This window comes from Lycorma delicatula, chromosome 3 (assembly GCF_047948215.1).
Source record: "Lycorma delicatula isolate Av1 chromosome 3, ASM4794821v1, whole genome shotgun sequence".
Lineage (NCBI taxonomy): Eukaryota > Metazoa > Arthropoda > Insecta > Hemiptera > Fulgoridae > Lycorma > Lycorma delicatula.
In genome coordinates, this window is record NC_134457.1 from 179,420,296 (window position 1) to 179,447,370 (window position 27,075).

The window sequence follows — 27,075 nt, forward strand, 5'->3', positions numbered from 1 at the left end:
AAGAATTAAGTATACGATAATTCTTGATGTCTCATTTTATACCTAACTCTTTATAAAACTTAATTTTTAATAATTAACTTGAAAAGAGTTTTTATTTTATAAATTTGCTGCTGGTTTAAATTTTATTTTATAACTATTAGAAAATTATTACATCAAAGAGTAGGTGTGATTGTGAAGATTATGAGGACAATGATGATTCTGTTGCATTGTTTTGAGAAAAGAAGAGGGAGTTTTGTTCAAGGACACAGAAAGTTATAAAACAGTTTGCAGAAACGCTAATCAAGATATGTTAAAGGATAGAGAAGTTGGGAGTTGTGTAGTGTGTGAGGAACAGTATAAGTAGTTCCTGTGTAGTGTGCAAGATAGCAACCACTATAACAGTTTCATTGCCGTTGTGTTTATTTTAAACAGTACTTTTTTTCTACCTGCCTTACTGATATCCACAAATAATTTTTTTTTTTAAATGATAACAACTGCCATACAGTAATGACTGCCACACAATAGACATCAAATCAGTATCAAAACATATATAGTGCAATAATGGGAAAAACATTAATCAGAGTAAGTAATTTTTTACAATATGTAGAATGTAATAAACAAATATTTTTCCCTAGTTATTTTATGATTAATTTTTAGTATAATAAAATAATTAATATAGTTTAATATAATAATTAATTTTTTTCTATTATAATAATATATATTATTATTACATCAAAAATTATGAATAATAAACCTCTTAAAGATATTGTAACAGAATTACCAATGAAGAAACATCATTAGTCATTACTTAAAAGTCTTCAAACTTAATATTTAATTACAATTTAAATTAAAAATTAAATTTCAGTGTAGGCAGTCTATGATCAAATTCTATGATAAAATGTATATAACAAGTCTGTGATAATTTTTTACTGAAATATAAATATAATTGTTAAAATAGTAATAATTAAAACATTAAAATTATTTTTAATGAAATTGTTATTAAAAAATCAAGACTAGGTTTCATGCCAGAAAGACATTTTTCCAGCAGTGAATTTTGATTTATGTACTCTGTTTAAGAGGTTCATCTATGAACATTTTATTATTTTTTTAAAATTAACAACTTAATAAAATTAAATTTAGTGAATCTAACTTAATTATATTTTAAAATTAAAACAGTATTCTTTTTTTTTAATGAAAGAACAGGCGTCTACAGCTTAATTATTATTTTTTAACTGTAATATTATAAACCCTATTATATGATTAAATGTGCAACATCAAACTGAATAATAAACATACTACATCATAATATTAATATTAAAAAGTTGAATTTCTGTTGATCTCTCCATCAAAAATGGTATTAAGTTAAACACTTTTCAACCCTCAAAACATTGAATATGGATATGAATCTATGTTTGTGCTGGATAGTTTGCTTATATATATATATATATATATATATATATATATATATATATATATATATATGCATTTAATATTATTATGTAAATACAAACTACTAAAAGTAATAAACTATTTGAATATTAAAAAATATATATACTCGTATATGGAATTATAAAAAAAGTAATTTTAGGGATTAGTAAATGATCTCTGTGGCAGAGTGGTTGTGTCTCAGCCTTTCATCCAGAGTTCCAGGTTCAAGTCCTGGTCGGGCATGGCATTTTTGCATATATTACAAAATTTCTTTTGGGCTAAATGACCAAAGCAGTCAGAGACTGTAATCCTATGAAATATTTTTAAAAAATAAATAAAACATAAACAAAAATAAACATATTTTAATAAAATAAATAAACATAGATATTTTTTTTTAAATATCTATGTCCTATAAAAATGAAATTTATTAGTTCATAAATATTTGTTATGAAAGACATAAAAAAATATTCTTTAGCTTACTAATAATATTAGCATCTAACAATATTAGTATCACTGGAAGTATCTACAAAAATCACTAATACGTAAAATATAGAATACTCTTAAATACAGAAAGATTTCTTTTTAATTTTTTGTGCATTTTAAAATCAAATTTATCATGATTAATTAATTTATCATTTTAGAGATCTTGTAATTAGTGAATTAAATTATTGCCATAAATGATTATTTTTGAGATTAAATAACTGAATCTTACAATCCAGTGGTTCTGGAATAAATATATCATTTCAAGGCTCACCTTGAAATGATATATTTATTCCAAAATTGAAAAATAAAATGTCAAAGGTCATATTTAAAAAAGCTTATCAAGTTGCAGAAGATAAGTAACATTTGGTGCAGTTTGACTACATGCTGTTGGTATTTATTAGTGACTAGATTGGTATTTATTAAGGACAACAGCAATGAATACCACTTAGTATATTTTTTAAAATAAAATAAAGTCTGTGTGTGTGTGAGAGGTGGGTGAAATGTTTTATCTTTATAATTCAATCATGTTTTTATAATAATTTTAGCTAATTAACCTTCATCTTAATTATTTTGAATCTCAAGTTTATGATTTTGTAACTAAGAACAATTTTATATTTTTGTTGGTATTATCTAGCTTTTCTGATTTAAAGAAAAATTCCATAAATGTTATTTTTCTCCTATAAGTAATCTGAAATTCTATAAGGAAAACGTGTACATTTTTACAATATTTCCACAAAGAAATTAATTGCTTTTGCCTAAAGCAGTATTTTCACAAATTACCTTAATTAAAATGCTATATTATACTATAGAATAAAATACAGTAGTTTTATTTATTACCTACAGTTAGATATCTAAATCAATAAAGTTATGTTTAAATATGAAATTATGAAAGGTTTCATCGCATTGCTAGTAGTGAAAGCCAAAACAGAGTGAGCCAACTGTTATTAGCCATTTACTGAATAAAAAAGGTAAATTACAGGATTTTTAGCAAGAAAACAGATTATCAGAATTACAGATTCTGATATATTTTATAACTTGATTAATAAAATACTTTTTCAGGGACATTATTTCTGAAAAAAACGTTGATCCTTGTAATAAAAAAGGTCTCTTGCAAGAGATATATGTCCCAAGGTTCAAAATTTTACTGATGTATACAGAAAAAAAAGATTACATTGTATATATATTTTTACTATAATTATCGCACAATGAGTAATAATAAGTACATCAATTACATAAATTTGATTTTATAATTGCAATAAAAAAATTGTTCATTAATGAGAGTAAAACAGTACAGGCAATCAGATTGATGAACAGTCAATCCCTCCAAGATGTGTCGTGTAAAACTCAATAAGACCTATAGTTCAGTAGCAGGTATACTGAACTATAGGTCATATTGAGTTTTATGTTGATATGCGACAGAATATTCAGCACAGAAACATGGAAAAAGAAAACTACTTCATTCTTCACTTTTCTTAGTAAACTTGGTAGGGGATGCGTGTTTTTAGGGAATGACTGTGCCATTTTAGCAATGACTTTTGTCATATCAAGTAACTGAGAGTCGAGTAAGGAAACTCATACCAAGAGGTTGTGTTTGTCTGCACTCTGCGTTCTAGTGGCTTATTTGGTTGAATTTTTGTGGTTATTAAACTGGAAAAGTAGTGTGGTTTATTGAGATAAGGTTATGGAAGAAGTATTTAAAGTTTCATAATGTTTTTATTATGGATTGTACCATAATTTTGATTTTTCTGTGTGCATTAGTTTTTCACATATAACCAGTGTATAAGTTATTCAGGTTAGAGAAGAAATATTTCTAAGTATTATTCTAAGATAATAGACAGGGAATTACAAGTCAGTGACATCACTACTAATAGCAGTAAATAAGGACTTTAAACATTTTTCAACAATTTTCACTGAGGTAAGCGAGAATTATTCTAAGTACTCACACGCTTTATAGGGGACAACCTTTTCTGCTATTTCTCCACCCGTATCCTTCTGATCCCAAAACCCCCTGGGATCTTTGCGTCCTGGGTCCTTCCGGTCCCCCTGAACCCCCTCCCAACAATTTTTTTGATCTCTTTTTTGGGTGTTATATTTTCAACCCCCCCAAAAAAAATTTGGATCACTCCCAAAATTTTTGAACCTATTTTCAAGCAGATACATTTTATCTACTCCCTCCAAAAAACCGATCCCCCTTCTTTTTGAACTCCCAGTGGGGTGTCAAAATACAAGGAATTTAACACAGAAGGAGCTAAAAATGTAAGATGCGTCGCAGGTCACTTCCCATGGAGGAAGGGACCGACCAAATTACTTCCAGAATTCATGAAGTCCAACGGAAGGTTACAGACGTTAAAGGAAAGAAACGCATCTGGCTGTTGTCTTCCAAAGAGGAGGAGCCAGTGTTAGGCTTGAAGGAGCTAACGACTCGATTAGGATTAGCTGCTTTGACGTTGAAGCAACATCATGGTTCAGGACTGGCAAAATAGATTTCCAGTCATGATAAGGAATTGACTGCAATATACAATGGACTAAAGCAGCTGTCGGAGGTGTCCTCGCCACAAGCCACCTAGACGGACCCGCGAAAGGAATCAGATGTTGAGGAAAACGTGTATTGAAGAGATCAGTATCACCGGTGTTTGTTCTGCCTGGAGGACCGGTTGTTACCGCTATTAGAAAGATGTTAGTGTATTTATCTAAGAACAGTGATGAACCAGCGGCGGTGGTGATTTCAAGATCAGCTGAGACATCCGACCGTTCAAGATAAAGGTGCGCCTCAACTCGAAGGTCGACCGCTCCGGCTGAAGACAGCAGAGTAGTCGTATAAGATCTCAGGGTAAGTCCTACGCGGACTTACTAAAGATTATGAAAACATTCGTTTTCTCGGAAGGTCCTTTTTTAAGGAAGGGACGCAAGGTTTTCTGGGCTCTTCCTTTTTTAAGAAAGAGTTCCATGTCAGGATTAAGGGTTCGCAGAATGCGGAAAAGTTTGCTGCAGCTCTCCGAGATAAGACGGCAGAGCTGCAGGTAGACATGCGCACCAGAGGGGACATGAGAGCGGTTGTCCATGTGAGGGACGTGAAATTGGACACGTCAGAGCTAGAGATAAACGAGGTAATTGCTGGAGTTGTCGGAAGTCATGAGGACTTCAGAATATCGTCAGTAAGGAGAGGGTATGGCGATACACAGAATGTGACGGTCATCACGACACACAGAGCAGCAAACTCATAGAGAAGAGGATAGCAGTCGGATGGGTTCACTACCGAGCTTATATTAGAGAAGAATCCAATTGCTGTTACAGATTTTGGAGCTCCAGGCACTGGAACGCTGAGTGTCGGGGTCCCAACAGAACGGAGCTGTACTACAACTGTAGTGGCAAAGGCCACCAGATTAGGGAATGCCGAGAAAGAAAAATGTTTGAATTGCAATAGTGTTTATCACCGCACTGGAGACATGATTTGTGGCTCAACCAGAAATGATTCAGTTGGCCCTATCTAATGCCAATAGAAGTATTCTTTCCCATGACTTAGTGGGAGAACTGGTGAGGAGTCTCGACGTGGACATCCTCATAACAACCTAACCTAACCGATATAGAGTTGCCAAAAGAGAATGGTGCTTAGATGCTGCGGGTGACGTCGCTATCCTGAATATTAGTGTATAGTGGGACTGGCAGCCATTCCACAGAGAAGTAGGACTGATAGCAGTGGAATTATCTGATGCACTGCTGATTGGAGCCTATGTCAGCCCCAACTGCGAATTTCATGAGTTTGAGGCATCTATGGATAGACTCAATGATACCATTGCCAGGTCGCCCAGGAAGATCATCCTGATGGGCGACTTGAATTGTAAGTGCCGCAGGGGTCTGTACTGGGGCCGTTGCTTTGGCTCCTGGTCTATGACGGCGTCCTGCGGCTTCCTTTGCCGGCTACAACTGAAACAGTGGCATACGCTGAGGACCAGGCTGTTCTGGTCAGCGGCAGGTCTGAGGCTGAGCTGGAATAAAAGGGAAACACGGCCTTAAATGCGATCAGGGAGTGGATGCGGGAACACGGACTGGAGCTGTCCCCCACAGAAATGTGCATACATTACACTAACGGACAGAAGAGCGGTGGGTAGAATAAACCTCATGCTAGGTGGATAGATGCTACAAAAAAAAGACATGATAAAGTACCTGGGGGTACAGATCGACAAATTATGTAAATTTAGTCAACACGTAGTAGACAGTTGTACAAGGGCCGTAACAACTTTGAAATCACTGAATGCGTTGATCACTACTTAGTCGACCCCAAGGGCTTCCAAACGCCGATTAGTCATGTCAATGATAGCTTCAGCGTTGTTATATGCCGCCCCGGTTTAGGGTGGAGCAATGAGGATCATGAGGAACCGGGTATGTCTACAGAGGGTCCACAGACGTACGTTGTTGTGTGTTACGGCGGGTTCTAGAACTACGTCGTACAGTGCGGTGTGCTTGTTAGCATCAGCTTTGCCAATTGACCTGCAAGTTAGAGTGCGAGAGCTTTGTTACGGTGGTATGGAGAAGAGTGAGACCGAGGCTAATGTAATGGAGACATGGCGTGAAAGATGGATGACTGGAAATTATGCACCCTGGACAAAGAGATTAATTAGAGACTTAGACATGTGGACGAAAAGGAAACATGGTGATACAAATTTTTATACGTCACAAATGCTCTTCGGCCATGGAACGTTTGAACATTACGTCAATCGATTTGGCAGACGGGACTCTCCGTGCTGCATGTTTTGCGACAGAGAGGACACAGCGGAGCACACCATATTTATGTGTGCGCAATGACACCATTGGCAGACTCAAGCAGGCGTCGACAGATTAAAACCCAAAAACCTTTTTTCTTTTTTATTGAGTCGGAGAAATGCCATTTACGCACGCCCCATAACTGGGGTAGTGTTGGACTCGCATAGGTTCTGCTAGATGTTGTTAAGAGCGTATTTATACTGCACCCTACCGACTAAAACTCCTATCTCACCACTTCTCCCCACCGGGGCCGGGCCACAATGAAGCACTCTCAGCCCCGGGTGGGGGGGGGGGTGCAGACTCAAGGGTTCGAGAGTCCTCGTGCATCATCACCGTAGCCCATTCACGCAAGCGCGAAGGAACTACGGCTCCGCAGGAGGCTGTCCATCCCCCCTCGCACTCCGGTCGAATTCTTCACCTAGCAGCTGGAATATTTAGGACTTTTTCAGGCTATTCTGTCCTCGCATCTGACTCCTTACTTCTAATAATACGGGTGACCATACGAGAGATGGACTCCCATGTTTCCTCGTTGTAAAGCATCTTCTCTATTATATTCTCTGGTGTGAGAGGACCCAGATGTCTGTAATTATGCCTCAAGGGTTTCCAACGTAAACAGTGGAACACAACGTGTTCCATGTCATCCAGGTCTCCGCAATATGGACACGCGTTATCATCCACTCTCTTGAAATTGTGGAGATATTGGTAGAAACAGCCGTGGCCCGGCAGGAACTGTGTGAGCTTATAACCGAGCTCACCAAATCCCCTCAGGACCCGTGGCTTAACCTCATTGATCAAGTGTTTAATCCACGCACCGGTGGACGCTTCACTCCAACGGACCTGCCATCGCTATAACAAAAGGTCGTATGCCTCGCTTTTCTTCATACTTGAATAAGTTGCACACCTCATTTTAGCAAGTACCTCGGTGTTCCTGCTATAACAAAGACTGCCTCAGCCAAGACAGTCCTGTATGCGGAACACGCTCTCAGGGCCATACGCCTAAACTCTCCAATGTGTGTATTTTTCTTCGAATCATGGTTTTTTCCACACAGGGATCCCATAAAGAATTATAGAGTTAACTACATGTTCGTATATTTTACGCCTGGAAGATTTCGGGCCTCCCACATTTGTGAGTAACCTACTCAAAGCCCGGATACCTAAGCTATGAAGGTGTTACGCGCTAAGGTTGCTGAAGGGAGATGCCGTGAACTTTAGCGTAGGGAAGGACGGACAACTCCATTTGTGAGGACCGATATGCTTAGGTGTGCCGGTTCCAATGAGCCGATGGGGCTCCGGGGCTAGCGTAGATCAGGGGTAAAATTAAGACCAAGATCCGGCCTTCGTGCGGGGCCCGGAAATGACATAGTCGGGCCCGGTCACCTCGTGCGGCGGTTAGAACCAGGCAATTGTCAAGACCGAGATCCGGTTTCTGGAGGGGGCCCGGGAACGACATAGTCGGACCTGGTTACCCCCTCCCGGGAATTAATGGCAGGGAAAATAAAGATCAAAAGATCCGACTGGGGAGGGCCGAACTGCCGTGCCGGATTTACTGTGGGTGGGCGGGGAGGCTACGTTAGAGTAAAAGGACACTTTCTCGGGCTGAGATTTACTTGATTGTATGTTCGGTCCAGGGAAGTAGGGTGGAAATAAAAGAATAATTAACAAGTAGTTTAATTTGTGTGCAGCTGTACAACAAAATAAGTATTTTAAATAAACAATTATAAGCTATGATGAATATGTACATAAAAATGTACTCATATTAAACAAACCTACCAACTTTTTAAACAGCCAGCCAAATATCTTGAAGCACTCTCTGAGCCATTAAGATGGTCTCAAGAATGATTGAAAAGATATGATGTGATTTTTGATAAGATTTAAAAATTCTATATTTAAATTTGGTTCGATTTGCCATTTAGAAAGTTGATAGTTGTAAATAATTTTCATCTCCTACTGTCACTGACAAAAGTAAATCAAAATGAAGTGTATGAGGCACGGTTCAAAAGTAAGGGCCGACTGGTAACAAAATGAGAACAGTTGAAAAATTAAAAATTTATTAATGGTTTCAAAAATTTACATATTTACTTTATTTTTCTACATATTTTTCTAAATACTTTGATATTGTGAAACAAGGTCTTTCAAACCCGATGAATAAAATTCCCCACCTCTGATTGTAACCACTTTTGCACTGAGATTTTCAATTCTTAACTTTTCTTGAATCGTTGAGACGCAAGCCATTTTTTGAGGTGTAGGAAGAGATGGTAGTCATCCTCAATCCGAAATCAGGACTGTAAAGGAAATGATAAAAAAATCTCCTATCCAAATTTTTATTACCGTGCTCACTTAACACACTATTTCGCAAAGGCATACAGTAATAAAATTTTGACAATGTGACGATTACATGCCCAACCCACTAAAACCTACTGCACATGCGCAAATCATCAGTGTTACCAATCGCTATTGATAACTCATCGGCCTTTACTTTTGAGCAGCGCAAATCGTATGTAAATATTTGATATGAAATATTAGTATTGTTAAATATCTGCAATGAATGACCTACGTGTTTAAGTTGCATCTAACATTTATGCTTTTAGGAAATTTCCTAATTAGAAATGATAGTTAAATCGACAAGTCTGGATTATGTTGTTGGATACACAGTTTAAAAGAAAAATTTTAAATGAGATCAGCGTGAAGAGTAAGAAATGTAAAAATGAAAAAGATCTACGTTTCATAAAGTGATTTGTTCAATAATTAAACAACATTGCAATAATATCTACAATATTGATATTTGTTTCTAGCTTGTTTATTCGTGTATATCTTAGCTTCATTTTTAATTATATGTTTGTACATTGCATTAAACTTCTTAAATAAATAATAAACATTAAAAACTTCATTCATATATGGAATAATTTATACAAACATGCCCGCCATGTTAGTCTAGTGGTTAAACTCGTCATCGCAAAATCAGCTGATTTTTGAAGTCCAGAATTCTAACGCTCAAGTCTGTGTATGACAGTTGCTAAAAATGAATTTGAATCCTAGACTGTGGATACTCACTTTGGTGGTTGGGTTTAACCAACACATATTAATTAACCACACATATTAGGAATGGTTGACTGGTGTCTGTTCCAGACTACATGTTTATCAGTATGTTTACATTTATGTTGCTCTATATCTGCAGCTACATCAGGCCTGTCAAACCGGTAGCGGTAATTGCATTTTCCTATACACGCATCCAGAGCTGGCAGTAGCTGGAAAACTGGCTGGAGAAAACAAATATATATATATATATATATATATATATATATATATATATTATATATATATATAATCTTATTGCGGTAATAAGATAAGTTGACTTCTTAAACTTTACGCAAGTTAAATTTCCAGGATGACTGGATTTTATTCAGTTCTCAACTTCACTTTTTCTGTGAAACTTTTCACTTTAAACAGATTTAGATGTTTTTTTTAATACTGTTTGGCATCAGTATCTATTGATGAGTCAGCCATTTCCAGTATCTTGTGTTATATGTTAAAATGTATTTCTTACTTATTTAAAACCAGAATTTATATATTTCATTCCAATTTAAGAATTTTCTTTATTACAAAACAATATAAAAAGTTGACAGTTATTTTCAATGTGTAAAAGTCCCACCAACTGCAATAGTAATCTACCAACATGGCATTAGTAGCTGTTCAGTTTGTTGTACATAGCTGTTTATGTAAATTACATTTAATTTAATTGAATGAGTTAATTGTGAAAATAATACAGTCACTTTTTTAACATATGAAATTTTTTGGAGCTCACTGAAGTATGGTTATGGGAAAACATAACCTTCTTTTGCATTATTCATTCAGCTTGAATTCAGTAGGTTCGAAACTTTTTGAGTATCTTTAGATAATACATAAAAACTTTTTAAAACATTTTATCATTACTCATGTTTTGTATTTCTTCACAGTTATTGTAGAACCATTAGGTTTTAAAATGATACAGTTAACCATAACATATATATATATATCTAACTGTCTTGTATATTTTTATTTATATATACATATCTTTTTTGTAGCCATCAGTTGTATTATTACAGTTTAGTGACTTTGAATATGAGGTTGCATTTTTAAATAGAAGTTGCATTTCAATCAATCACCTTATTTATATAATAATATTACAGTATTATACTTTATTACCTTATGTTATCAATTGTTTAGAGCTTCCTGATGGTGGTTGCTGGGCTCGTATGGGTAGAAATTACAGATGGAGACCCAGAATGGAGACAAGGAGGCCCTTGGATAGACAGGGGAGAACAGGGTGGAGCAGTGCCATCATGGGGTTCTAAATTTGAAGGAGGTCCATCCTCGTATGGACAACCTGCAGGATGTAACCGTTGTACTGTATTGCAGAATGGTCCTCCTGGACCTGCTGGGCCATCTGGATCAGGAGGTAATATTTATTTATTAATTTTACTTGTAGTAATTTCCATCTATTAATTTTTCATTCAACAACAAATGTGGCATATCAAGTAAATTTGTTTTTTGAAAAATCAAAAAATTATTTTTCATCAATACAAGTGTAAATTTAGAGTACCAGCAACAATTTTCTCAAAATATATGTAACTAATCTTTGTGGACATTTATTCTAGCAGAATGAAGAAAAAATAAGCATTTGATACAGATGCCATCTACAAGATTCTATGAAAACAGATTACAAAATTTTCCTTAAAACCATCCTTAAGAGGATGAAATACATAAGATTACAAAGAAATTGAAATTGACACCTGTATAATTAATGTTTTGTTCAATTTCTATGGAAAGGGATATTGAAATGCCTGAAATGAAAAGAGAATACCTATCATGTATCATTGGTAAATAAATGCCTGAAATGAAAAGAGAGTACCTATCCTGTATCATTGATAAATATCGATTGTATGATCACAATCAGTTGTTTTCATTAACAGTATACTATAAATACTGTAGTAAATAAAAAGAGCAAAGAAAAATTTTACTATTTTAAACATTAGTTATTTAAAATAATATTAATGCTTTTAAAATGATGTTATTTCTTCTTCAATTATAACTCTATGATCAATATATATTTTTCAGGAGGGGGAGGTTTTGGTGGTAGTGGGGGAGCAGAGAAACATCCACCAGATTATAGAGGAAATGGTTATGATAATTTTAGTCCTGAATGGAAGTTGAGAGAAGTTCTACAGCAGCAAGGCTCTGGAGCTGCACCCCTTGGCCAAGTTGCTGCAGGAGGATGGAAAAAGGAAGTATCAAATTCTGGTGGCAGTTGGTCTGGCACAATACGTCCTATAGATCCAAACTGGGGTCCAGCAAGAGGACCTGAACCACCTTCATCTCCAGGAAGTTCATGGGGTATAGGAGGAGAAATAAAGGTGATTAACTAAAAATGAATAAACTAAGTGCTCATTTCTTTCATTTGTAGATTATTTTCATAATACTAAAATGGTGGTTCTCAAATTTGCAGATTATTAATTTATAATTTTATTTGTTTATTAAACATGAATATAAATGCTCAGGATTGTAATTTTTTACTTCATACAGAAATTACATGAATAGCAATATACCATTACCAAAAGTAATAGTTTACTATGGAAACAAAAGTTATAATTACTATATAAACACAATTAGGATATTAAGAATAACATGCAAACAATTACAAAAACCATAATCAATAAATTTTTCCAATACATCTGTCAAAAGAGTAAACAGATTATTTTAATATTAGTTATGTTACTTTATTATTCTGTCATCATAAATTGGTTTCTGGATGTATAAACTATAAATGTCCATAGAAACTTTATAAACCCTAAAGTAAATATATAGTTTCTAAGTTGAAGATTTTTTTTTTTTTTTGTTTAAACAGAATGTACCTACACAAGGAGAATACACAAAGAATATGATAGCTTAGTCATGAAAATCAAAAGTTTATTAAATGTAAAATCAATATTCAAAGTATATTTATTTAATTATAACATGCTGTATTTTAATGCCAATTTCAAATTATTTCTCTAGTTCCTCTGTTCAAGCTGATTAATATACATTTATTTTAAATTACCTTCTTATATTAATTTCATTTTTATTAATTTATTTAAAAAATTATCAAATTAATTTTAATGATATTTGTTAATATTTTTATGAATTAAAACTTTTGACTATTTTTCATGCATAACATATTATTAAAACCAATCAATAGATAATTTTTGAATTTGCTTTCTAGTCACTGATGTGATGAATTTTAATGTGTTGGTTTTCTGATTGAAGAAAATGGCATATGCAGGCAGCCCTTATTATATTTTTTTCTTATTGTTATACATCCAAATATCACTGATGGAATTGAAAAGAATCATTTGATGATAATATTATAATATATGTTACTATTCTGGAGTTGCAGAGGACACAAACAAATGTACCAACCATTATAGTCTTCTCCTGAAATGCCTAGTGATAATATAATACTCAAAAGTTTTTCTAAAATTGTTTCAGAGGTTAATGATAATTTGAGACATTCTGAATAACCCCAGAATGAACCCATTTGCATAACCCCTATGCACAAAACCCACATTTTTTTAGTTAAAAGCAAAATCTCTCTACCACACTGTTTAATATGTTTTTTTTTAATATGAAAAAAATGAATTCTATTAATTATTAAATTAACAGAAATTCTTCAAATCTTTTATTTTTAATAATCTTGAGTAAAAGAAATTACAGTATATATGGTGTTTGCTCCTGTAACTAATATTTACAAAGTTCACACTCAGGTTTTTTGCTATAAAAAAATAGTGCTTTTATTGAAAAAATTTGAATTAAAGATATTTGCTGGTAAAACATTGAATAAAAAAAATAATGAAATATAGTAAAAACATTATAATAATAAAATATAAAATCTAGAATGAAATAATGTTGAATTTGCAGAATGTATTAGAAATATAGCACAAGAAAAAAACATTTATATAAAATTATCATATAATTTGTTTTACAAAATGATTATCAGGAAATTAGTACTATTATAAAATTTGTAAATAATAATAAATATTTTATGGTGGACATAAACATAAACAGTATATAAAAACACTGGGTATATATTAACACACAAAGTATTCAAATGTGGATGATATTATTTGTTAAAATCCAATGATAGCATATTGGATCTTAACACTGGATTGGGCATTGTCCCACAGAGGAATTCCAGGTCCATCTTCTCACCTCAACACCACCATGCTACATGTCATGATCTCTTAGTGAACACAGTTTTCACTAGAATTACACTAAAAACACAAAGTAAGGTGATAAATGCTGCTAATATTTTAAAAAGTAATGTAAGTACGTAATAGTAATTATATGTAAATTAGACATGAACAATAATATTTATGCACAAAAGTTTGGACAACACAAATGAGATTTATAAGATTTGTTGCAGGATGTACCAGACAGATAGAAGGAAAAATGTTGCTGCTGTAAGGCTAGATTTAGACATTTATTATTCACTAAGTGATAAAGTTGGTGGGTATAGAAGACAGTGGCTCAAACATAATATAAGAATGAGTGATGAACAAATTACAAAGATTGTCAAAAGTATTCCCCAAGAAGTGAAATTTTTGATAATCAAAGAAACTATAGTATTTAATTCATTTCTTAATGCATGGCTTAACAGATTTTTTTGGAAATCATACTTGTGATCTACTAGTTTAGTTTAGTTTACTTTACTAGACCTAATACTTGTGGAAAAGAAGAAAATGTCACTATGAATCCTTTTTTAAAACCAAAAAGTAAAACTAAGTCTGATTCTATTGAAAAATTTCCATCTTGAGTGAAAACCATATCTGTCTTTTCTATTTTTGAATTCTGCATTTTTATTTTATAAAAAATACTGATTTAATGAATTTTTGGGCATAGAATAAAATACGAAGTATTTATTTATCAAAATATGTTTAAGTATTATTTGTTTAAAATATATTTCAAAAGATCTATGTTTGATAATATTTTAATTATACATTTTTTATCAGTATTTCTTCAGTTACAGAATATGAAAAATACTTTTTGACCTATTTTTTTATACTTATACAGTAGTGTGCAAATTAATCCAAACATAGATGTTATTTAATAAAAAATAACTTTACATAAAAAACAACTTTATTTAGAGAAAAATTATATCTATACAATTGGTGAATATCTAGTAATTAAGATTAAAAAAAAATTACAATGAAATTGTAAAATGTACAGTGATTCTCGCAGAAAAAATGATACTGTTTTCAAAAAAGGTGAGAGGCTACATTTCTATTATCAAAATCTGTTATTAAGAATTTTGTTAAAAAAAATACATGTTACATATATATAGACAGTAGATATGCAATAATAGATAATGAAAAATGTTTAGACATTCCATATAATAAGTAAAAAATAGAAAAATTTGTTACATATCTCTTACTGACCGATTTCATTTATTAAAGAAACTCATATAATTAGCAGGGATAGTATAAAGTCATTACCACAATTATAATTAGATTTGACAATTATAAATTTGCTGTCACAAATTTATCATCTATTAGCATGTTGACTTAGTGAATCAACATCTTTCCTTCAATTACATTTGTTTTGGAATTTTCACGTTATATTTCACTACGACTTGTATTGACTTTATTTTAAGTATTCAACATTATTACAAATTTTTAACTTTTCAACATGATGTAAATTCGGTTTTTCATTGAATTTGTTTTAATGCAATATTTTTATTAAAGGATATAAAAAGAAAAAATCAAAAATCAATTAAATTACTTTCTTTCATATTCTCATCTTTTTTTAGCAACAGATTTATTGATTATTTATTTACCTAGCCTTACTTCATAATTACCATATTTTTTGTATTTAAAAATAATAAAAATACAATTTAGCATGGTTTCTTTGATGTTCTTAATGTGTTATGATAAAAAAATGTGGTATGTAATACATATCACATTTACAGATATTATACTTTTACGATTATTTGTTGTTTAATAAATGGAATCAGGCTGGTAAGAGTTTTGAAATAAATTTTGCTATTGTTTGCTTATTGTGTGGAACTTTTAGACATTTTTTATTATCTATTAATGTATATCTATGTCTAATATATCTAAGATGTATTTTTTAAACAAAATTCTAAATTAATAACAGATTTTGATAATATAAATGTCTACAATCTCACCTTTTTTTATGTCTGTATCATTTTGTTATCTGCGAGACTTACCACATAGTTTACAATTTCATTGTAATTTTTTTTTTTTTAATATCACTGCATTTTGTTAGATTATTTTTTTATGAATTACTGATTGTTATCTTATGGATTTATTATTAAGATTTATCGCCTTTCTAGAACAAATTCACATTTTTTTGAATTTCTCAGCCAATATTAATTTTTTTTTTTTTTTTTTTTATGGACACATACACTTCATACCATATTTTTACTTTTGTAATAAAACTACTATAATGACCTTCACGAATCTTAGATCCGTGATGTAATATTGCACTTATTACTTTGTAAGTGTAACCCTCGATTTTTATCTTATCCGTGAACACACTTTTTATATTATTATTAAATGAACTTTTTTTTATTTCTCCATCAATTCAGACTCAGTTTTATTGCATATTATTAAAAATCTGTTTAAGAAGGACTTTCAAATTTAAAGGTCTTTCAATCAGTTCACACAGTTCCTTTCGGCTACACTCAGCTCCGGACGCTCACACAGCTCCTGTGTGAGCATCCGGAGCCGAGAGAATCGTCAAGAGCTGACGGTTCACTCGGCTCCGTTCACACTATATAAGCCAGCTCCGCACTACATTCATTCATGTTAATGGTATGTAACTTCGGTTACTACCAATTCTGGAAAGTGCAGGCCAAAGAAGAACGAAGAGGTCTTCAGGAGAAGAAGAGGGAGAAGATGAAGAAGAAGGAAGACCAACCACTCGCCTCAACATCACGGACTGGAGTCCGGAACAGAGCCCAGCAGAGATGCGTCCTGAAGGGCAGCCATACCAGAAGCGGATGAAGAGCTTCTACACAACCTCTCCTATTTCAAAACTTACAACCAGACAAAATAACCCAGCAATTGCGACTCCTCCGGAAAAGGGGACGCATTGCTCCCTCCTTATAACTAGTGCCCCGTTGTGGCGTATTCCTGCTAGCCTATTAAAGAGTTAGCACAGAAAGGACTTCAGTGGACGGTCTGAGGGGAATTACGTCGGGAGGACAGGCTTTATAAGCCTAGCCTTCCGCAGTCGGCCCATGAAATGGGTTCGATAACGCTGGTTCAACAACGGATTGGAATGCAATTAAATCCGTCTTAAATTCACTAAAATAATAATAGACAAAAATTGAAAAATTAGATCCGAGATTAAAAATTAACCCTTTAAAAAAACAAGCCCGATTAGAAAGATCCAGCAGCAAGGGACTCTGTCCAGGTTCTGCGATAAAGTAGGGAGTAATAGACTCCTGCCAACTTTGCATTCCATTCCATTCCATTCATTCAGTCTTCTTCCAATAGCCTTCACGGACTCAACGAAACATTACATATACAGTTCAATCATATTACATATAAACTTACAAAAAAATAATACTAATTTTACAATAAAAATTTTACCAATCGAATTTATTTCTGTTTTATGTAACAAATCTTTGTTGCCACATTTGCAACACTTTCTTACTGTTCGTGTTTTTTGTGTTTTATAATCAGCTATAATCTCTTGTAAACTAATGCTTTTATTATTTCTTAATAAAATGATGGGAATTAAAAAAATTGTTTCATCTTCAGTACTTTCATTTACATAAGAACATTTACTATTAAAAAAAAACTGTAGGATATTTTCTTTTATAAATTTTATTGTTTCAAGTGCATTATCAAGTTTTTGTACGCTACCTACAACTAATCAAGTACTTCTACCTAGCGGCGCGATTCGTAAAGCCACCTTTTTGAGGAAGCAGTGTATTATTCGAGTCTCACGGTTCATCAAATGGAATAAAAAAACATTGTTAACAAACTTCGAGGTATTTTTTGAAAGTATTCTTTATTACAAATTTAACTGAACTATATAATATTTTCATGCTTATTTTTTAAATTATTTTTCCCATTTTCATTTCACTCTAAGGTTAGGTCATGTTTAGAATTGTAAACATAGTTCGTTGACTTCACCCTGCCGTCCAGTTCTGCGGACTGTTATCGGCGAAGTTCGAACGATCTTTTTGACGTGTTCCTTTATTCTTAATCACTTTATGTACATAATTTGGCATTGATTCAACAGGAATACTAAACATTTTTTTTTTTTTATTTCTTCATGAAACCGTACTAATATATTGTTTTAATGAGTTCAATCTTTGTGGTACATTTTAGGAGTCATTTTTTGATTCCTGCTCAAAGACTTTCAGTTGAGTATGGGGAGTTGTCTAGCCACAGGAGCACTTTAATGTTTTGTACTTTGAAAAATTTTGTCCACTCTTTTGGTAGTATGGCATGGGGCCATATCTTGTTGGAACACACCATTGCTCTATAGGAATTTGTTTTAAAGTTGTGCGACACCTTTTCCTTCAGAATCTTGGTATATCCATCACTTTTCAACATACCATCTACTGGAAGTAATGATCAAGAGTCTTCAGTGTGAAATAAGACCAAAACATTTTTACTGGGGATGTTTTACTGATTGTTGGACAGGATCCAGTGATGTATTTTCAATTAATGATTTTCTAACAAATAGAATCCTTTGCCCCTTAACATAAAAATGTGACTCGTTGAAAAAAATAACACTTTTCAGTTTACTTTAGACCAGTTTTTATGTGTTTGGCCCAAGTGTGTTTTGCACATTACTGTTAAGAGCTGCTTTTTAGCTAATCAACAAGCTTTCTGTCCAGCTACAGGAAATTTGCATCTAACAGTTGTCACATGTAAATCTATTTCACTGGTTGCTAATGCTTGATTAAAGTCCACAGCAGATAATTTTGAATCAAGTTAATTTTTCTCACTTATAACATCCTGTTTTGAAGTAGTTTTTCTTTTCTGACTACATTTGCCTTTCCTTTAAGGTGAAAAGGAACCAGTTTCTTTAAATTATTACTTAGACAGTGAATAGTATTCGCTGTCCCTAGTCAACACCAGACTCAGAAGCAATTTGTCGTTGTGTATACTGGTATGCTCAGAATGAGAACAATTTTCAAATGCTTTCTTGGAGTTATGTCTATTATTATTCATTCAAGAGACAGAACAAAAAATACAAAAATATGATTTTGATACAAAGAATGAAATAGACTTTCACAAAACACTATTTACAACATGAAAATTTCTAAATAGCTAAAGAACGAACAATAACCTCAACTTAAATAACGAACAATAAGACAACTTAAATAATGGGTATGATCAAGCAGTATAACCACAACATAGAAATAACCAAAAAATTCCCCTTGTTAGATTAATTTGCACACTACTGTAAGTTGATATGTTGATAGTTGTTTATCTCTGTGAAATGTTTTTATTATAATTCAAGATTTTATTATAAGCTCATTAAGTAAAATTTGATGTATAGCACTACTCTCAACCTCGATTTTTATGTCTTCTACTTAATTTTTATTTTTAATCTGATTAAGTTAGTAACCGCCCTGCTTACTCACTAACTCACAAAACTATATGTTTTGAGAATCTGGTAATCGAACTAGTTATTAGCCAAAGCAACTACACTAAGTTGTGGCTATAAAGTTTATAATTGTAGTATAATAAAACTTCAATTTGCTAACTTAAGTTTTTTCTACCAGTAAATACTAGTTGCTTTTACTTGCTTATTCATTTGAGTAAGTGTATTTTCATACATTACAGGTTAGTTCACAAGGCTGGGCGGACCGAGGTCATGCTCCAAGAAAAATAGATGAACCATTTAGAGTTACAAGTGGAGGTGGAGGTGGTGTTGGGGGAAACTGGGTTCGTGGTGCTAGTGGCTGGAATAAGGGTGGTGGAGGTGGTCCAACAGGACCATCATCTGCATCCTACCAAGGAGGTGGCCATGGAGGGTATCATGAATTTGATGCTAATAAAGTATCAGGACAATCTTTAACTGTCCAAAGTGGTTTCCGACCTTGGGATGCATCACGCCAGCCTGGATTTTCTGGTTGGGATAATTCAGGTCGAGGTCCAGGAGATCAAGATCAAGCTGGTCTTCCAGGTTGGGGAAGTGGTTTGGGCCATTCTAGAAATTGGGAATATGGCCGACCTGTAGAACCTCAACCAGAAGAACCTTTTGCACCCAGAGAACCTAATATTAATAGTCCTCCCACTGATCCTAGATGGAGCACCAGGGGACCATCTTGGGGATTTCGTGATCCTCCATTTGGCTCAGAAACAAGAGAACCCGGTTGGAATTCTCAAAATCCCAACTGGAATAAGGTTTCCAGTGATTCACTGACAGTAAGTAGTGGATATGGTCCAGATCCACCAAGTCCTCAAAAAGAAACTCCATGGGGCTCTAAAGGTGGATATCCTGTGCAGGGATCACAATGGCCATCGAGAGGACCTCCTCCTCATCAGTATCCATCATTTGCAACAAAGGATCCATCTTATGGCGGTTCTGGTAGGAGACCAGGCGTTGGCTGTCGTGACTTAGGCTGTGGTAGTCCTGCTGCTTATCCTCCACGAGGCCCTCCACAATGGGGTCCACCAGCAGCTCATCAACCTCCCTCAGGAGGTGGAGGAGGTGGAGGAGGAGGTGGCTGGGGTTATAGAGATAGAGAGCCTCCAAGACAACCAAGCTGGAGACCATCTGGTGGAGGTGGTGGAAGCGGAGGAGGTGGACGAGATCCATATTGGGCTGATAGACAACCGTAAGTTCTTTTAAATAAGGATTGAATTTTATTTTATAAGGATAAATTTTCTTTTCTATTATAATAGATAATTTATTCTACAAAAGGCTACTTTGTTTTGTTTTTTATACTGTTATAATTATGAATTTTATCTCCTGCTAAGAAAAGTAGCTGACTTGAGTTATTTGAATGTTACCCTCTTTGTATAACGTTTTTTTTAATTTTTTACCAAAAAAAAGTTATTTGATTACATACCAAATGATTACCAAAAATTGGATGAGAAAATTAATATATACTGATCTTCAATAAGCATACTACTTAAAGTTGAATCGCTGTCAAAAATTAGGTAAGAGTTATTTTAGATTTCAATACAAAAACTGCTGTTAACACAGCAGTGTATTATGAATAAATCTTTACTTCATGCTAAACTCATATTACACATGAATTTCAATCCTTCTCATTCTTTCACTTTCTCAGTGCTTATTGAAGGGGTAAGTATAGTAACTGTTTCAAAAATAAGGTATCAGGTGTTTTGCAAATCTCATATTAGGGTCGAGCTAATTCATCTAGACCAATATGTATATATGTATGTGCATACACATGTATTTTGCACTACTTTTGGTTTTATATTTCAGGATTGACCAAACCATATTTCTTCAAATGAGACTCATATTTCTATGGACATTGATCATATTAATTTGTTTTTTTAAATTCATTCAAAGGGTGAGGAATATCATGAAAAACCAATTTCAATTTTCTTCAAAGGTCCAATAGAAGAAACTTTACTTTGTCTTATTTGTTACCTACACTGCATATATAAATAATCTAAAATTTTTTTTTTTTTAAATTAACCTGCACACCTTTTAAAATGAAATGTTTTTTTTTGCTCTATCTCCCTTTGATTTTAATATTTAATTTTTTTTAATATTTTATACATCTACATAAGTTAATAATACCAGCCTTAATTACTGGCTACCAAAAAGTTTACAATTTTCCAAAATTATAAATGCCAAACCTTAAACAGAGAAAAGGTTTTTTTTTTTAATTTTTTTCGTTCTTGTTTTTGTCTTTATTAGAGGCCTTAGATTTAGAGAAAACTTAATCTGTATTCAAATATTTTTAGAAAGTTATTTTAAAGATTTATTGCAGACTAAAAGATATAATATTCTATTACCTGTTATTTGGCTTTAACTTTTTTTAATTTTTATTATTAAACCTTTTTTTTTTATTTCTCTTTAGCATTTTAAGGGTAATTAAAATTTAAGTTGTTTTGGCTGCTATTATATAACCCAGACTCAAAATAAGAAGCAGACTTTTTAATTAACATCTTAAAAATTATGCTTATTTCTTCAATATTTTTAAACAATTCTTTTTATAACTTTTTTTAAGGTTCACTTCTCTATCAAAACTTTTAATAAATTGTTCCCACGAAGTATAGGCTAAAATCAAAATTTTTTTTGTTTTGAAATTTCGATGCTTAAAAATTATTTTGGTAATCATTAAAATCAATGAAAAAAGCTCCTTTGATAAGGGGCCCCAAAATTTGTTTTTTACTTATATTAAACATTTATGAAAATAGAAGTAATAGTTTTAAAGATTAAATAGCAAAGACATTCTGGCAAAGCTCTTAAGGTAAAGTCAGAAAAAAAGCTGTATTGTATGACTTGACCAACATAGCCTGGAAAGTCATGCAAACTTTAAAGCTTTTTTTTTATTAAAATTATTAATTTTTTTTTTCAACTAAGATAGTCATAATTTCTATATTGAGTACAATTATCTATCTTTCTTAGTCTCATCATAATTAACACTTTCAGCGCCATGTGTGTAGTTATTATACACAGTAAGACTTATGTGGACCATGTGTATACATATTATACAAATGAGACCCAGTTCACCAGACCAGCTAATAATCTTAAAAAATTTATCCTGGGCCCAAGCAAATTTTTTTCAAAAACAAGCAATATTGATGTAAGTTAAGTAGTTTGATGTACTTAAAATTACATTTTAATCAATTTAAGTCCAGTTTTAATGCGTGTATAAAATATATACATGTGGTCTGTGGAGAAAAATTGGTAAATGGTCTACAAATATAGCAGGGTACTTGTAAATTTAAGAAAATAAGTATACCGGGTTCTACAATACAATTATGTTTAATATTCTTCCCTAATGTAAAATTACAAAAACTGATACAACTAATTAATGATACAACGAATGACAAAGGCCAACTATCCTAAAGTTTTAAGTTTTTTTATTCTATTATTTTCACTGTTTATAGTCTAAAGTTCACTGCTTCTCAAGAAAAACAAATTATTAGGATTACAAATTATTAAATAACAAGCAATATTATAGGCCTATCAATGTACCATGACGTATCAACAAAACATAACATACAGTATTTTACTTCATACTATTATTTTTACTGTTTATGATTGGTAGTCGACTGATTCTCTGAAAATACAAATTATAAGTTACCCTAAAGTGCTTTAGAAGTTACTTTATTAGTTATTGTTTCTACTATAATTGGCAGTAGACTGCTGCTATAAAAAAATACAAATTATTAAGAAATGCTGTAGGCCTAACTATTCTTAAGTATAAGTGTTACTTTAGTCTATTATTTCTGGTATTTACAATGTGAAGTTCATCACATGTTGACGTGTTTTGTATATTACATTTTCAAAACTTGCTGTACTACTCCTTTTTTTCACCATACTTTTTTGTATTACTGTTTTAATTTTTTTTAATTTAAATTGTAGATTTTTTCATACTTTTCACATAAAGTCATTCATCTTTTAAGCATTTTATGCTTAATTAATCTATTTAAACTTAAAGTTGTTAATTTCAAAAAATTTAATTTTTTTCAGAGTTGTAATAATTGTATTAATAAAACAATGAATTATATTAACCATATCAGGATTTTATATTCTGTTTCATAATAAAATAAATGAGTAATGTTTACTTTTACTTTTTAAACAATAACTGATTGAAAATACTTGTAAAATGAGAAATTAACAGTAATATTACGTTATATTATGATATAAAGTGAAATGGAATTAACTGGATTTCATACAATGAATGTATAAATTCCCAATTAAGTGATTTCTGATTCAGAACTCATTATGTATAGAAGAAAATGTGCGTAGAGTATGGGTGTTGTAGCTATAGTACTCTATTATACAGTAATTAAAAAAATATATATATATATATAATCTTCATGCCCTTTTCAAATAAATTTCTTATCAGATTTTTCTGCATTAACTTGGTTACTTTGAACAAATACTAATTTCTAAAAGAAATGAGTAAAGTTTTGCTTCTTTGTTCAAAACCATGCATCACAGAAAGTTTGTGGTTTTTGTACTTTTCTTCAAACAATAGATTATTACAAACTTATAATAAAAATACATAAATTGATCTATTTCTTTTCTTTCATTTTCCTCTTCTTATTTATCTTTTGTGTCTGACTAAACAACATGATCTTTTACTGTTACATATTTTTCATTTGTAATAATGTATTCAAATATCAATTGACTTATCTTTAATACTTTGGCAATAAGTATATGCAGTCACATTGAGTTAGGAAATTTACCAAAGTGTACTATTTTTGGGCATGTAGGCATATTTCTTGGGAAAAGAATTTCAATTTTGGCAAATAACCTTAAACCTGTTTTATTAAAGTTTGTAAATATTATTTACTCAGTTTGTGGGTAAAGTATAACAAAATTAGTCTGGTGTAATATTCGTTTATTTTTTTCTATAGTTTATGCCCTCTTCTGCAGATACTAACCCTGCATGTTAATGTTGCCTTCTTTACCACAGTAAAGCCAATACAAACTTAAGGGCAACATATACTACAAGAATATCTATGCAGGAGTTGTCAGATCTGCCTGTTCATATATTATTGTTGCCATTTCATATCCATTGTAACAATGGATATCCATTGCCATTTTCATCTACAACAATAACAAATTCTTCATTAAACAGTATATATGTGGTTAGTTTTCTAATATGACCAGATCATTTTGTAAATTAATATTATTTGCTTACATGGTTAGTGAAGTTATCCCAGAATAAGTGTTTAAACCCTAATAAAAAAAATTAGTCATCTTAGTATTTTATTAAATACAAATCATTTGTATTTATGTAAGATTCCTCCTACGCTGTAAAATATGAAAGATCTAACACTAACAATCTACCAAATGATGACTCCTGTTTTTTATGTTTACTGTATCCTCTTATAAACTATATATAAATTCCTTCCTACTTTTGTGATAATGATATTAAAATTTGTAATTAATGATATTAATAGTGTTTTAAAATCTAACTTAAATTTGTGTAATTTTTAGACCTCCTGGAGCTCCAAGTGGTTTCCGGCCTGGTTCTGTTCCTGGCCAACATTCAGGGTATCCACCACCAAGTGGACCTCCTCAAGGCCAGGGTTATCCTCCACAGAGTGGTGCACCTTGTGGTGGCCCTCCACCAATGATAACCTGTGGAGGAGCTCAGGGTGGTCAAGGTTATGGTGGACCTCCAATAGGTCAAGGTGGTCAGGGTTATGGCGGTCCTCCTATTGGCCAAGGTGGACAAAGTTATGGTGGACCTTCTGCAGGTCAAGGTTATGCACCTCAAGGAGGGCCACCTCAAAGTCAAGGTTATCCACCATCAAGTGGAGGTTATGATAGTCCTCCTCATGGAGCTAGTGGTTATCAGCCTGGAGGTCAAGGTGCTGGTGGTTATCAACCTGGAGGTCAAGGTGCTGGTGGTTATCAACCTGGAGGTCAAGGAGCTAGTGGTTATCAGCCTGGAGGTCAAGGTGCTAGTGGTTATCAGCCTGGAGGTCAAGGTGCTGGTGGTGGTCCAGGAGCAAGCGGGTATCCTCCAAATTCACAGCAGTTTGATAATAACCCACCTAGAAGATATAATGGTCACAGTGGTGTTGGTGCTACTCTAGACTTCCCTGGTTTAAATGCTTATGTACATGATACAAGCCATCATGGATCTTATTCACACTGTAATAATGGAACAGCCACATCTTCTCCCTCAGAACACTCACATTCATCAACTTCTGCGCCAACTTCAACAATGTCACCGTGAACTGATTCTGTGCCACTTAGTTTTTGTCCAAGAAAATATGTAAAAAAATGACTTTTAATGTGTGAATGTAATGAAGAAGAGAATGAATGTTTTTAACAGGGATAAAACACACACATACACATATAACATAACATAAAATAAGTACATATAAATATATATGTGAAATATTTGTGAAGTGATCATGAAAACAATAATGTGCCCTAAGAAATTACAGTACAAAACATAACATAAAACTATTGAAGTAATATGTAAATTATTTTATAATTGTATTACTGCTAATTTTCATGAGTGATGTGTAATTATTTATTTAATGTATGAATGTATGCATAATAAAATATTTAATATCATTATAAGTTAGTTATGATCATTAAATTATACATTACAAATAAAACTTATTTACAAAATTATTAAAATAGAAACTGAATAAAAATCAGAGGTTTTTGTGTCGTCCTTTTAAAATTACACTAAGTGCATCAAAACTATTATTTTCAGTAAAATTAGAATATAGCTAACCATTTAAGAAAATTCCCCTAAAAAAATTTCAACCTGTCATAAATACTTTCTCTTGACTTATTAATGCGAACATTATTGATAAATAACATTGTTCGAGTGTTGGCATGTTATTAATTATTAAATGAAGAAATTTTTATTGACATCAGAAAACACATGGAAAGAACTACTTTGTTTACCCAGTTAATTCAATCAAGGCTTTGTCTTGTTTTATTTTACCTGATTAAATAAACAAATTATAGTTGTCCTACTCAAGGAATATATTAGATCAGCAACTGTACACTTTAAATTTTCTATGTAAAATACTTTTACATATACTTTTGTTACTTAATATGTCCCTAAATCTGCATCTGTAATTTTTAAACTCAGTCCCCACAAAATCTATAGTTATATTTATTTGTTATTTTTTTATTCAGTAAAAAATCTAAATGTGGAGATCTAATAAATTCCTGCAATAACTCAATAATGAAACTCATTTATTATTAAAAACAACTATCATTTCAGTTTTCAACATTTTCCTTAATTATTATAAAAATTACAATTAAATTATGCAGATTTCTTATAATTTTTGTGTAATATGCAATAAAGAAATGCATTCAATATTCCATGAAAGAAGTTTAAAATGAAATTTCATTTTTTAATAAGAAAATAAAGCTTTCTGTATACAGTTATCTAAACAACTAGAATCACACTCATTCCAACTAACAAGTAACTTCATTATACCCCTTCTTTAATCCAATTTTTATCATGGTGTAAACTCCTTTAATCACCAAACATCATCATTCAGACAGGAATTGTGTGCAGCCTTGCACAACACTGACGACCTATGTGAGTTCATTAAAATATGACTTTTATATTTCTTGCAATATTTCACTCTTACTGTACCTTTTCACACTTCAGTACTACTTATTGAGTTCTAAGTGCAGTGAGTTAAAATAAGGGTAAAAAAGGTACATAAGTATAAAAACCAATAAGCTGTCTAGCTCTGGACTCCAGATTGATAA

The 27,075-nt window shown here is 32.3% G+C and overlaps 1 protein-coding gene across 2 annotated transcripts; it reads left to right on the forward strand.

Annotated features, from left to right (window-relative positions):
• Positions 1–309: 309 nt before the first annotated feature.
• Positions 310–26,096, forward strand: LOC142322244 (uncharacterized). 2 transcript variants are annotated; one of them, XM_075361103.1, is made up of 5 exons: positions 310–561; positions 10,855–11,086; positions 11,746–12,041; positions 19,497–20,494; positions 24,814–26,095. In XM_075361103.1, exons 1-5 carry the CDS (start codon positions 541–543, stop codon positions 25,559–25,561), a joined length of 2,295 nt encoding a protein of 764 aa, XP_075217218.1. In that variant the 5' UTR covers positions 310–540; the 3' UTR covers positions 25,562–26,095. The 2 variants fall into 2 exon arrangements, with proteins under 2 accessions (XP_075217218.1, XP_075217217.1); XM_075361102.1 differs by lacking the exon at positions 310–561 and adding an exon at positions 9,643–9,792 and having other exon boundaries at positions 24,814–26,096.
• Positions 26,097–27,075: the final 979 nt, after the last annotated feature.